This window comes from Theropithecus gelada, chromosome 1 (genome assembly GCF_003255815.1).
Source record: "Theropithecus gelada isolate Dixy chromosome 1, Tgel_1.0, whole genome shotgun sequence".
NCBI classification, from domain to species: Eukaryota; Metazoa; Chordata; class Mammalia; order Primates; family Cercopithecidae; genus Theropithecus; species Theropithecus gelada.
The window spans coordinates 90,328,655-90,341,863 of NC_037668.1; the positions used below are offsets into that span (position 1 = coordinate 90,328,655).

A 13,209-nucleotide genomic window follows, 5' to 3' on the forward strand; every position below is an offset into this window, starting at 1 on the left:
TGTACTTTATTGTATTATTTTATAGGTAGGTCACCAAAAGTGCAATTAATAAAAAAAAATTTGATACACTGGAATTCATTAAAAACTTTCACACTTCATATGACACCATCAAGAAAGTAAAAAGATAATCCATAGGAAGGGAGAAAGTATTTGTAAATCAGATAGCTGATTATTTTACAAATCCAGAATATATAAAGAACTCTTTCAGTTCAATAACAAGAAGATGAATAACACTATCTTAAAATACCAAACTTTTTTTTTTCTTTTGAGACAGGGTCTTGCTTTGTTGTGCAGGCTGGAGAGCAATGGTGCAATCTTGGCTCACTGCAACCTCCACCTCCCAGGCTCAAATGATCCTCCCACCTTAGCCTCCCAGGTAGCTGGGACTACAGTAGGCACACGCCACCATGCCTGGCTATTTTTTGTGGTTTTGGATAGAAACAGAGTTTTGTCATGTCCCCTAGGCTGGTCTCAAACTCCTGAGCTGAAGCAATCCTCCCACCTCAGCCTTCTAAATTTCTGGGATTACAGGTGTGGGCCACTGCTCCTGGCCAATGACAAAAGATTTGAATAGACTTTTCTGCAAAGGAGGTACACAAAACAATGTGCCAATAAGCACACAAAAAGATGTTCAACATGTGTAGGTTGTTAGGGAAATGCAAATCAAAACTAGTGAAGTTCCAATTTACAATCACTAAAGGTGTCCTAATCAAAAAGACAGATAATAACAAGTGTGGATGAGGATTTGGAGAACAGAAATTCTTATTAATTGCTGATGAGAATGAAAAATAGTATAGCCACATTAAAAAAAAAAAGAGTTTAGAAGTCTCTAAAAATGTTAAACATAGAGGTACCATATGATCCAGCAAATCCACTCTTAGGTATCTACCTAAGAGAGATGAAAACATATGTGGACACAAAGACTTGTACATAAATGTTCATGGCAGCATTATTCCTAACAGCCCCAAAGTGGAAATGACCCAGCTGTTCATCAACTGACAAATGGATAAACAAACTTTAGTGTATCAATACAATTTGGCAATAAAAAAGGAAAGTAGTATTGATACATACACAACACGGATGAATCTCAAAAACTTATGCTTAGTGAAAGAATCCAAACACAAAAGATCATACAGTAAATAATTCCATTTATATAAAATGTCCAGAATAGGAAACTCTATACAGATAGAAGTAGGTTAGTCACTCTCTAGTGCTTGGGTAGGAGTGACTGCTAAAAGGTATAAGGAATCTTTCCAGGGTGTTGGAAAAGTTCTAAAATTAGCTTGTGGTGATACCTGCACAATTCCGTAAATATACTACAAACCATTAAGGTATACACTTACAATAGGTGAATTTTTTTGATATGTAAATAATACCTTAATAAAGCTATAAATTTGTCAAGTAGGGCAGTTTCCTTAAATATTACTGCATTTTTCTGGAAAAAAATCATTTAAAACTTCTAGAACTTGATATTGCTCTATTGGCAATTTGGTTCCTTCCTGCCCCAATCCTTCTGCCTTTAAGAGGGGGAAAATTCAGGGGCATAGTAAATACCAAGTGTTTTCCAAACATAAAAAAGTATAAATCCTCACAGATTAAAAAAAATCCTCAAATGACTGAGAATCTTTCTTAGGGCTGCTAAAGAATAAAACAGGTTTAAAAAATAAAGAAATGAACTATCTATAATGAGGCAATTTTCCAAATTCTGAATGACAGAATACAGGGCTTTCTCCTATAAAGCCTGAGGTAATCATTTTTAAAACTGTTTGGTAGAAAACAGTTAATACTCTGGGAACTTTAATGTTTTCATACATAAAACTGAGTACTTTTGCATCAGTTGATAACAATAATCTCATATACTTAAGGGCATATCCAAATATTTGTCTTTCTAGCAAAAAAAATTCTGTAGGAGGATTGTTTTTACCGTTGACGTGAGGAGGAAACTGCCAGGCCTTGTTAGTTGAGGGACCGATGTCCCTGCGATTGCCATGGCAACGGTCTGGCTTATCATACTTCCGCTCTCACTTTCATAATCATCAGTGGCTATACAAATTGGTCTTCCTCGTTGATTGTGAGTTTCTAAAGAAAAATAGTCCAAAAAAATAAATAAATAAAACTCTTTAGTTGAACTAATTCCTTTTCCTATTCTCCACTATTCTTTAAAAGAATAACCTGTTAACATGTAATAGTTATTAGATTTACTTCTTTTAGATAATATTTTAAATATCTTTAACAGTAACTCATTGCTACGGTAATAATTTATAGTTTATAGAGAACATTAACTTGCTAGTCAAAGAAGATATAAGAATATAAACATTTCTGCCTTCAGGTAAGGAAATTCATGTTAGCGATCAAAATAATAGAAAGACTGCTCAACTATCAGTCTCTTAAAGGTAAACAGTTGGTTATCTTTGTAACACCAGCACCTGTCAAAGTTCTTAATACACATTAGATACTCAGGAAACGTTTCTGTTTTACTAAACTGGAAGCTTTTGGGCTAATTGCTAGTTTAAATTCCCTCATTTGCCCTAACGAAAATATTGTTGCAAACTAAATTCTATGTTTAAGTAAATTCTAAATATGTAAAGCAAGAGCAATAAAACTTTGTAGGGTCTAGTTTTGAAGAAGTAATACCACTCAACTTATTAACCTGGTGTTAGCAATAAACATAATTCCTGATATTCAAGTGAATGTTCATTTCAATTTTATATATATGAATAAAGTCAAAACTGACGGTGGTAAACATCTGTCAAGTTTTCTTGTATTTTTTCAGATGTACAGTGCATGTTTACACAAACATTTCCTAAAATGTAGGTACAGAATTGCTATAAAATCATTGTTTTAAAATTCATCATAAGAACTATTTAAAGCAATCTTATATGGAATTCTCTCACATGGTCAAAGGTTTTTTTTTGGCAATATACTTAAATATTTATAGTTTACTTTTATCAGTGCACAATTCTTACTTTCCTAAAATAAGATCTTCATCCTTGAGATATTTTCTAACACTTTTAAACATTGAGCTTTGCCTTTAAAATGTCTTAATTATACCAGGTACCTGTAAAATCATACAGCTGAGGTACAGTTTCCATGATAATACCAATCAGAGGTAGATACAACATGGCCACTCGAGCCTTTATCTGGGGGTCAGAGTACCGTGGGTCTGAGTCATGACTGGAGAGTAAATTGTGTACCATATTGATGACTTTCTTATGCAATCCAAACAGTCTATTTAAAAAGAAGACGACAAAGAAGAAAAAGCAGTAAGGCCACAGAGATTAGCTAACATCTTTAAAACAAACAGTAAGTCATGGTATTGAAAAAATTTTGTTCAATTTCTTACCTTTGTCATATATTTGCATGCATTCCATTCCTACAAAACATTTCTCATTTTAAAATAAATTAAATGTATAAAAATTAAAAAATGTGTAAAATAAGAATTGAAGAAAAGGAAATGCTATACAAATTCACTTAGAATTAAATCTGAATATTTTTATATTAACTCCTTATTAGTATATTTGAATATAAAGAAACTAAGACTACTTATAGTTACATTTTGAAGCTAAACAAGGTAAATTTTAAAATGCTGTAAATGTTATTACATCAAATAAGATCTTTTCACATTTACCAAAAATAAATTACTCCCTTTTTCTGAAAGAAAAATCCCCTACCTAATGGATTATGTAGCCCACAGGCTGGGGTTGCCTTTGACATCTCTATTTAAACTGCACTTCTTTACTAATATACCTCATTTGGGCCCTTACAACTTTTTTAGACTCCCAATCCCCCTCAGTTTCAAATGGGCTAATACACTAACAAGGGCCACTTTCACTTAAACATTTTTGTCTCTCCTTAAGCTGATGGCACTTTAACTATGCAAACCATTCTAATTTAAAATTTATCTACTCCAACTTCAACTGGCCCTTAATGTTGCATCCACCAGCAGTTTCAGATCTCACTCTCTCTCCTTAAGCCTCTTATTATCAATCACAACTGAAGACCTTACTTCCAACTTAGGAAAGAAAAGCCATTCTGAATTTGCTCTGGCCAGGTCTTTTAACACAATTCCATCTTTATAGCTCACAAATCATCTTTCCTTTTTGTCTCAGAAAAAATGTACCTTCTCACAGAAAATAATTTCTCCATATGTTCAATGAACCCCACCTTTTTTCAATAGCTTCAATGTCTCCCTTCATTACGCTCTTCCCTTCTTTCTTCAAATGTGTCTTTCCTATCTTGAAAATATATCATCACTTTAAAAAGTTGAGACTAGAAAACAGGTAGTCTTCCTCCAAAGCCCTTGATTGTATCTGCCATTTTACAAAGCTGTATGTGAAATCTAGATGGAGATTCTTTATTCTTTCTTCCAGCTCTTTATTCATAAAGTATACCTTTATAGAGGCTTTAAAACACATGAAAGCAAACAGCTAAGAGATGGCCACACGCTCAGACTACAACATCCAGAAAGAGTCTGCCTGCACGTGGTGCTTTGCCTGCGAGGTGGCACCACTGGGCCTTGCCTGCACCAGCTCACTCAGAAACACAACTGTGACAAGATGATCTGCCTCAAGGGTTATGCTCACCTGCACCCCTGTGCCGTAACTGCCACAAGAAGTACAGCCACAAAACATGCTGCGTTCCCAAAAGAAGGTCAAATAAGACACCTCCCCTGGCTCCTCCTTCTCCCACTGGGTGGCCTCCTGCCAAGCCCCATGGCCCATGTTTCCCTTTTATTGACTAGTGGGTATAGGGAGGGCCAGCGGGCGGAAAGTATACGTTTAAACATTGTCAAGAACCACATCTAGTGAACCTATCTCAGATCTCATTATCCAGCTCCACTTGACACTTTGTCATCTTACATAATCTCTTCTCAGGATTTTCTCCAGTAGTTCCCACCTTCCCCAGACTCCCCATCATTATTCCCAAGGCTTAGATCCTGGCCAGTTGCTTTTCACGTTCTCCTCTTTGACTTCCTGTATAAGCACTAATGATTGCCAAAAGTGTTCCTTATCTGTCAGCAGCTACCATACTCATACTTCAATCTACCTAAACTCTATCCACTCGTCTTCATAAAGCCTTTTCATATGTTTACACTGCTTAATCCCATTCAGTTATTAAATATATATTAATACAAGATCTGTAATATCATATTCTAGATGTTGAAGATAAGACATTCCCCATTTTTAAGGAGCTCACTTTAGCAAGAGAAAAACACAGACATAAAAATAATAATTCTTCAATACTTCAAAGGATTTTTCAATTCTTTATAAATGCTACAATAAAGGAATATAAATCCTTTCATCTTCTAAAGAACCATGTACTACAAAACCAACATTTAATCATAGTGTACTGTTTTGCAGTCTTAACTTTCTAATTATAATGAAAGTTTCTAAAGAGCAAATCTTCGGTTAATTATAGAACATATTATTGCCACTTAAGGAATTATTCTTGATTATATAGCAGCATGTGGATTGAAAGACAAACATTCCTCTCAAGGATCTTTCTAAGACAATGCTGCATATAATCTATATACCTCCCAAGACAGTAAAATTTAAAGGTGAGATGTGAGTTTCTTACAGTTAATCATTCATTCATCAAATTATCATACATTACCAAGTGCCCACTTTGTTCCAGACACAATACTAACACACTGGGAATACAGCACTGAACAAGAAAGACAAGGTGCCTGTTCTTATGCTGGCACATGCTCACATTCTACTGTGAGAGGACAGATAATAAACAAGCAAATTTCAGATAAGTGCATTGTAGAAACTAAAACAGGGTTATATGGTTAAGAATGACTGTGACAAGGGCAACACGGCTGTTACTTATTTATGAGACAAAGTCTTGCTCTGCTGCCGAGGCTGTGGCATGATGTTGGCTCACCGTAACCTCCGCCTCCCAGGTTCAAGTGATTCTCATGCCTCAGGCTCCCGAGTAGCTGGGATTAGAGGGATGCACCACCACGCCCAGGTAATTTTTGTATTTTTAGTAGAGATGGGGTTTTACCATTTTGGCCAGGCTGGTCTCAAACTCCTGACCTCAGGTGATCCACCCACCTCAACCTCCCAAAGTGGGATTATAGGTATGGGATTATAGGTATGGATTATAGGCTGGGATTATAGGTATGAGCCACCACGCCTGGCCTATTTATTTATTTATTTATTTAATTTTCTTGAGACAAGGTCTCACTCTGTCACCCAGGCTGGAATACAGTGGTGTGATTATTGCTGCCTTGACCTCTTGGACTTAAGTGATCCTCCCTCCTCAGCCTCCTGAGTAGCTGGGACTATATAGGCATGCACCACCACGTCTGGCTAATTAAAAAAAAATTATTGGTACAGACAGGGTCTCACTATGTTGCCCAGGCTGGTCTTGAGCTCCTGGGCTTAAGCAATCCTCCTGCCTCATCCTCACAAAGTGCTGGGATTGCAGGCATGAGCCTCCGTGCCTGGTCAACATGGCTGTAATTTAGGTTGGGTGGTCAATGAAAATCTCACTGAGAAGATGCTGTTTGAACAGATACCTGAAGAACCACAAGCAAGAAATGATTATGTGAACATCTGAGGGCTGTTCAACATTGCTTCAAGAGGAGAAAAATCCACGTGCAAAGGCCTGAAGGTGGGAATGAGCTTGGCGCATTAGAGAAACAGAAAGTAGGCCAGCATGGCCAGATCTTGGTATGTGAGGAGGAAGAGAGTGGCAGGAGAAGACAAGAGCCAGATATACAGGGCCTTAAGAACCTATATATGGCAACTATATGCAAGACTATCTTGCAGTCATGAGACGCTCCAGCCTTAGGATAAAGCTGACACTTCCAGCAGAGGTAAGAAATGTAAAGAACTGGAATCATGATGGTATCACGGAACTGATGATATTACTGTGATAAAAACCTATTTTTCTGGGGATTGATCCGTTCAGAGCCCCCTCCAGCTTTACACCAGGGAGCTGTTTTCTTCTTTCTTTCCTCTTTCTTGCCTATTAAACTTTCTGCTCCTTAAAACCAAAAATAACAAATAATAAATAATAAAAATCCTATCTTTCTTCCAATTTTGAAATAGTAAATTTCCTTCCTTTAATAAAGCCAGCTGGAGGAAGAATTTTCTATTTATTGTAACCAAAAACACCTTCATATACCAAGTAAACATACTGAAAATATAGATTCAAATGAGTGAGCTATACCAGTTATTTTAAAAAGCTAGTATGTTTAGATAAGTTGTTTTTAGAGTGTTTTTCCCCAAACAACAGATTCTTTTATTATTTTTTTTAATGACATCATAGTCATTTGTCAAATGGCAAAATACAAAAGTGGCGCCAAGCAGGGGTGGAAGGCCCAGAGTTTCACCCATTTAGTTTGCCCTCTCTGTACTCCAAAGTCTGCACACACTGCCCACCCCAATCTACACGGAAACCCATTAGCACCTCTTCAGGACCCTCCAGCTCTGTTTAGAACACAGGGTGAAAAACTATTTCTTTAAAATAGGTTCCAAACTTAGGAAGTTGCCATTATAAAAACACATGTCTTTCTCTTGCAGATCTGGCCTTTCACAATTTATTCAGTATTGACTATGCCCCTGACATACTGCTAAGAACTTGACATACCTCCTCTCTTATTCATTCAATAAATAGAGAACCCTTGTAAAAACCTATTTAAAGTATCTTTTTGTTCTCTGGAGTTCTTGTATGAGGCTAAACTGCATTATAAACTTGTATTATTCCTACTATGAGAAAAAACACTTTTAAGTCATTATTACCCAAATGAGTTATGGTCATAGTATTAAGATGGACATACCACACAAAGGATGCTGGACCACAACAACACATCAAGCTTTTTTTTTTTTTTGAGAAGAAGTCTTGCTCTATCACCCAGGATGGAGTGCAGCAGTGTGATCTTGGCTCACTGCAACCTTTGCCTCCTGGATTCAAGCAATTCTCATGCTTCAGCCTCCCGAGCAGCTGGGATTACAGGCACAAGCCACCGTGTGCGGCTGATTTTTGTTATTTTTAGTAGAGATGGGGTTTTGCCATGTCAGCCAGGCTGGTCTCGAACTCCTGGACTCAAGTGATCTGACTGCCTTGGCATCCCAAAGTGCTGGGATTAAGGTGTGAGCCACTGCGCCTGGCTACATCAAGCTATTTTTTTTTTTTTTGAGACGGAGTCTCGCGCTGTGTCACCCAGGCTGGAGTGCAGTGGCGCGATCTCGGCTCACTGCAAGCTCCGCCTCCCAGGTTCACGCCATTCTCCTGCCTCAGCCTCCGAGTAGCTGGGACTACAGGCGCCCACCACCACGCCTGGCTAGTTTTTTGTATTTTTAGTAGAGACGGGGTTTCACCATGTTAGCCAGGATGGTCTCGATCTCCTGACCTCGTGATCCACCCGCCTCGGCCTCCCAAAGTGCTGGGATTACAGGCTTGAGCCACCGCGCCCGGCCCATCAAGCTATTTCTATAAATTCAAATCATCAGGCCAGTGCAGTGGCTCACACCTATAATACCAGCATGTTGGGAGGCTGAGGCAGAAGAATTGCTTGAGCCTGGGAGGTAGAGGTTACAGCTGGCTGAAATCAAGCCACTATTGTCCAGCCTGGATGAGGGTGACAGAGTGAGACCTATTCTCAAAAAACCAAACAAACAAACAAAAATCACCTCATCAGACAACATATTTTTCTAATTACATCAATTTCCAAACATCCTTTAAAAATGTACACAACTTTGGAAGTTTTTAAAACCGAAAGACATTTGTTTATAGGGCAATTTTTGAAATAAAATGCTACATAGTATGATGGCAAATTATAAATTTTTGGCCAGGCGCAGTGGCTCACACCTGTAATCCCAACACCTTGGGAGGCTGAGGTGGTGGATCACTTGAAGTCAGCAGTTTGAGACCAGCCTGGACAACATGGTGAAACCCCATCGTTACTACAAAAACAAAAAAATTAGCTGGGTGTGGTGACATGTGCCTGTAGTCCCAGCTTCAGGAGGCTGAGGCAGGAGAATCGCTTGAACCCAGGAGGCAAAGGTTGCAGCGAGCCGAGATCCCACCACTGCACATTAGCCCGGGAGACTCCGTCTCAAAAAAAAAAAAAAAAAAAAGAGAACTTGGGCTCTAGAATAAAGCCTTGGTTCAAAGCCTGCCTCTGCCACTTTTTACTCAGTGACCTTTCTGTGTTTCTGTTTTTCTAATCTGCAAAATGGGTATAATAACAGAACTTGCCTTCTTAGAGTTATTCTGAGGATTAAATGACTTAATACTTATAAAGTACTCAGAACTGAGCCTATCATACAGCTATTATTCAATAAGTGCTATTTTTTCCATTGTATAAAATTCTTCTTCACAAAAGTGACTTTAAATATATGTATATTCACACAATTAGCATACCTGAGATGTTGCAAGAGCAAGAATCTGTCTCAAACAAAAAAGGATAAATTTTCCTGACAAGGAATCAAAGACCATTTTCCTCAAATGAAAAGCACTTACTTTATATCAACAAATCTATCTACTAATATGCACAATTTATTTTATATACTATTAAGAAAAAGAATGATACTAAATGAATCATGATATGCCATCAATTTTAAGACAAATCCCGAATTCAGAGGAGACAAAATATGAGAAAAAGTCTTTCATAAAATTGATTAAACAGATAAGTGAGAAACTTAGTGAAGAGGGAAGTAGAAAAAGAGTGTAAAAGATTACTCTCCTAATCCTTGGGAAATGTGAGTGGAATACTTCTGTCCACTGTTCAAAATCAAACTCATATTCTACAAGGTAAAAACTGTTCTACTTACCCTTCAGCATCAGGGTCTAAAATGACAGCCAGCTCTGTTAACACAAGTCCTGCCAAATAATGCTGTTGGCGGAAAGGCACGGACAATTCAAACATATTTGCAATCTTTTGGTCTTGTACATTCGTAGAAAATCCAGAACTCTGTTGGAGAGTGAGGCAGAACAAGACTATAACAGCAGTGCAACAAAACATCCTACAGACAGAGCAATATAAGAAATGAAATACTTTGTCCTAGGGTAGTTTATTTTATATTACTAACACTAAAGAAAGCAACTTTTCAGACTTTTGGGACAGGAAACTATAATGAGATTGCTTTATTAATTTAATTACTTTATTAAAGAAATTAACCATTGAAAATTTAATTATTTTACATTTCTTTTTTCATATATACTTTCATTTTCCCCTTTATTCTCTTAGCCACTTTTCAGTATCACACTCTGACAAAAAAAAGAAGCAACTAAATCCAAATGACATAGATGCACTTACCCCAAAGTTTAAGAGAAATATTCATAGTTAAGGCTACTGGGTTCCAGAGAAATTCAAAACACCAGTACAACTGTTTTTCACAGAATATACTATCTCTGGAAAATTACCACCATTTTGTTGTCTACTGAGTTTTTTTTAACGTCTTAATACTGCAAAATACTATAGCATTCTCCAAGATACAGTCCGTACTGAGGACTCATGTGGGGTTTCTTAGAGCAACAACAGATTTCATATTTCTCCATGGCGAAAATCATCTCCTAATGAGGATATAAAACTCTTCCTAGCCTTTCAAAAAAGAGTGATGTCTCTGTTATCTAATAGAATCTGAAAATTATGTAGCTAGCTGAGAAAGTGGGCAACAAGATAACAGAAGAAATTCTATGAGCATTTCCTGGCTCAATGAGATGTTCAGTAAGAAGTTAGATATAAACAAATATGTTTCCTTAAGGGTGTTAGCAATCATATTTATGATTCATGTGTCTGTGTAGCTACATCTTTGGCAGAGGATAGGGAAAGAGAGAAAAAGGGCAGCCTCATCCACTAGATTAAGGGCATGCTAGCCAGACTGAACAGTTTGTGGAAAAATAGGCTGATCCAGAAGATTTTTTTTACAAAGATAAAATGAAAAGTTGTAGGCACCCTTTGATGTTTTCTAGTCTTTCTAGCTGAAGTGTAAATTTTGTTTTTTAAATCAAGCATATGAAATATCACCTACCTAATCCTATTCAGGAATTAAATATATTGAAAACAAAATTAAGAAGTACTAAGATTAACTTTCACTTTAGAAATTAAGAGCTTAAAGAAAGCAGCCTCCTTGCCTCAGGAACAATACAGTAGAAAGAGTGTTTCACTGGCGAAAGGGAAATACAGGCTTCTCTGATACTAAAACCACAAAATCTCTTAATCTCAATTTATAAAAGAGGACGTACATCTTATCTACTACAATAACACTTTTTCATCTATAGAGACCCTACTAGCTGTTGAAGTCAAGTACCACCCACTGAAAAACCCATCAATTTTCATCCAGTTTCCTTTGGGGCTTCTGGATACAAGAGAGTTAAGCAGGGCTTTGTCATGCCTCCACTGCAGTTTGACTTCTCTGTTCAATTATGCTTCATCCCCCACTTCCTTTCACAAGTATTGATCTCTAAAAAACATCTTGCATTTGAGACTCATTCTTCGTGTCTGTTTCAGAGAACCCAATTTGTGAAAACATCTAAATTAGTGAGTTTATTTAGGCGAATTCACTCACATGTGCATTAAGTCTATGAAAGGAATAAAAAACAGTGGTTAAGAACTTGGGCTCAGCCAGGAGCGGTGGCTCACACCTGTAATCCCAGTACTTTGGGAGGCTGAGGCTGGCGGATCACGGGGTCAAGAGATTGAGATCATCCTGCACAACCAACATGGTGAAACTCCGTCTCTACTAAAAACACAAAAATTAGCTGGGCATAGTGGCACACGCCTGTAGTCCCAGCTTCTTGGGAGGCTGAGGTAGGAGAATCACTTGAACCCAGGAGGCAAAGGTTGCAGTGAGCTGAGATCACGCCATTGCATACTAGCCCGGGAGACTCCGTCTCAAAAAAAAAAAAAAAAGAGAGAGAACTTGGGCTCTAGAATAAAGCCTTGGTTCAAAGCCTGGCTCTGCCACTTTTTACTCAGTGACCTTTCTGTGTTTCTGTTTTTCTAATCTGCAAAATGGGTATAATAACAGAACTTGCCTTCTTAGAGTTATTCTGAGGATTAAATGACTTAATACTTATAAAGTACTCAGAACTGAGCCTATCATACAGCTATTATTCAGTAAGTGTTATTTTTTTCATTGTTTAAAATTCTTCTTCACTGAAGTGACTTTAAATACATGTATATTCACACAATTTGCATACCTGAGATGTTGCGGAAGAAACAGAAGGTGATGGAGATGCAGGTGGAGTAAGTAAGCTGCAGGGTAAGTTTAATGTAACATAGTGCTCATGACTGCAGATGATTCGCAGAAAATCCAGCCTCAAGGACACCAGAATGCTTGGATTCGGTAATGAGTAAAGCTTTGAAGACACCTTGTAAGCAATGCATAAGTAAGAGAACACCAATTGAATCTATTATTTCTTTAATACTAATACCAGAATGGCGAATTAGAATTAAAGAGGTAGTACTTGGTATCCAGTTTGGATTTTGTGGCTTAAGTAACAGTATCACCTTTTTCCAGAGTTACTGCTAAAATTAAAAATGTAAAACTATAAGGTTTACTATAGAAACACATTTGACTAACCTAAAAGCCACATTCTTGTGTTTCCAATATAGCACCAATATTTCTACTTCTCATAAAACAGGGAAAACATATACCACCAAAATAACTTCATATTACTTCCTTCTTTTTTTTTTTTTTTTTTTTGAGACAGAGTGTTGCTCTGTCGCCCAGGCTGGAGTGCAGTGGTGCAATCTCGGCTCACTGCAAGCTCCGCCTCCTGGGTTCACGCCATTCTCCTGCCTCAGCCTCCCGTGTAGCTGGGACTACAGGCGCCCGCCACCGCACCCGGCTAGTTTTTTGTATTTTTAGTAGAGACGGGGTTTCACCATGTTAGCCAGGATGGTCTCGATCTCCTGACCTCGTGATCCACCCGTCTCAGCCTCCCAAAGTGCTGGGATTACAGGCATGAGCCACCGCGCCTGACCCTTTATTACTTCCTTCTTAAAAGAAATTATCAATTCTTTTTATAGCAATTTGTGCTTACCTATATTTACAATTTGTCTGTTTTCTCAGCGACATCATAAGCTACTTGAGGAGACATACTATAAACTGATTTGATAGCTTTAGTATCCCTACAGCTTAGCTCTATGTTTGACAAATATAGGAGGTCAATGCTTAAAGAAAAAAGACAGGATAAGTTCTGGTAGCAATAGTACATAAAGTTTTGGGGGAAAGGTAAAAATGATAC

The 13,209-nt window shown here is 37.6% G+C and overlaps 1 protein-coding gene across 6 annotated transcripts in view; it reads right to left on the bottom strand.

The window, feature by feature from the left end:
- The window catches only part of DOCK7 (dedicator of cytokinesis 7), a 245,196-nt gene that overhangs the window by 74,411 nt on the left and 157,576 nt on the right, over positions 1-13,209 (bottom strand). For all 6 annotated transcript variants that reach the window (XM_025373022.1, XM_025372964.1, XM_025372899.1 and 3 more), the window contains 4 exons: positions 12,160-12,330; positions 9,789-9,928; positions 3,059-3,228; positions 1,925-2,079 (listed from right to left, as the gene is read on the bottom strand). In XM_025373022.1, the coding sequence (XP_025228807.1) occupies positions 1,925-2,079; positions 3,059-3,228; positions 9,789-9,928; positions 12,160-12,330 (636 nt within the window). The remainder of the gene's footprint in view (positions 1-1,924; positions 2,080-3,058; positions 3,229-9,788; positions 9,929-12,159; positions 12,331-13,209) is intronic.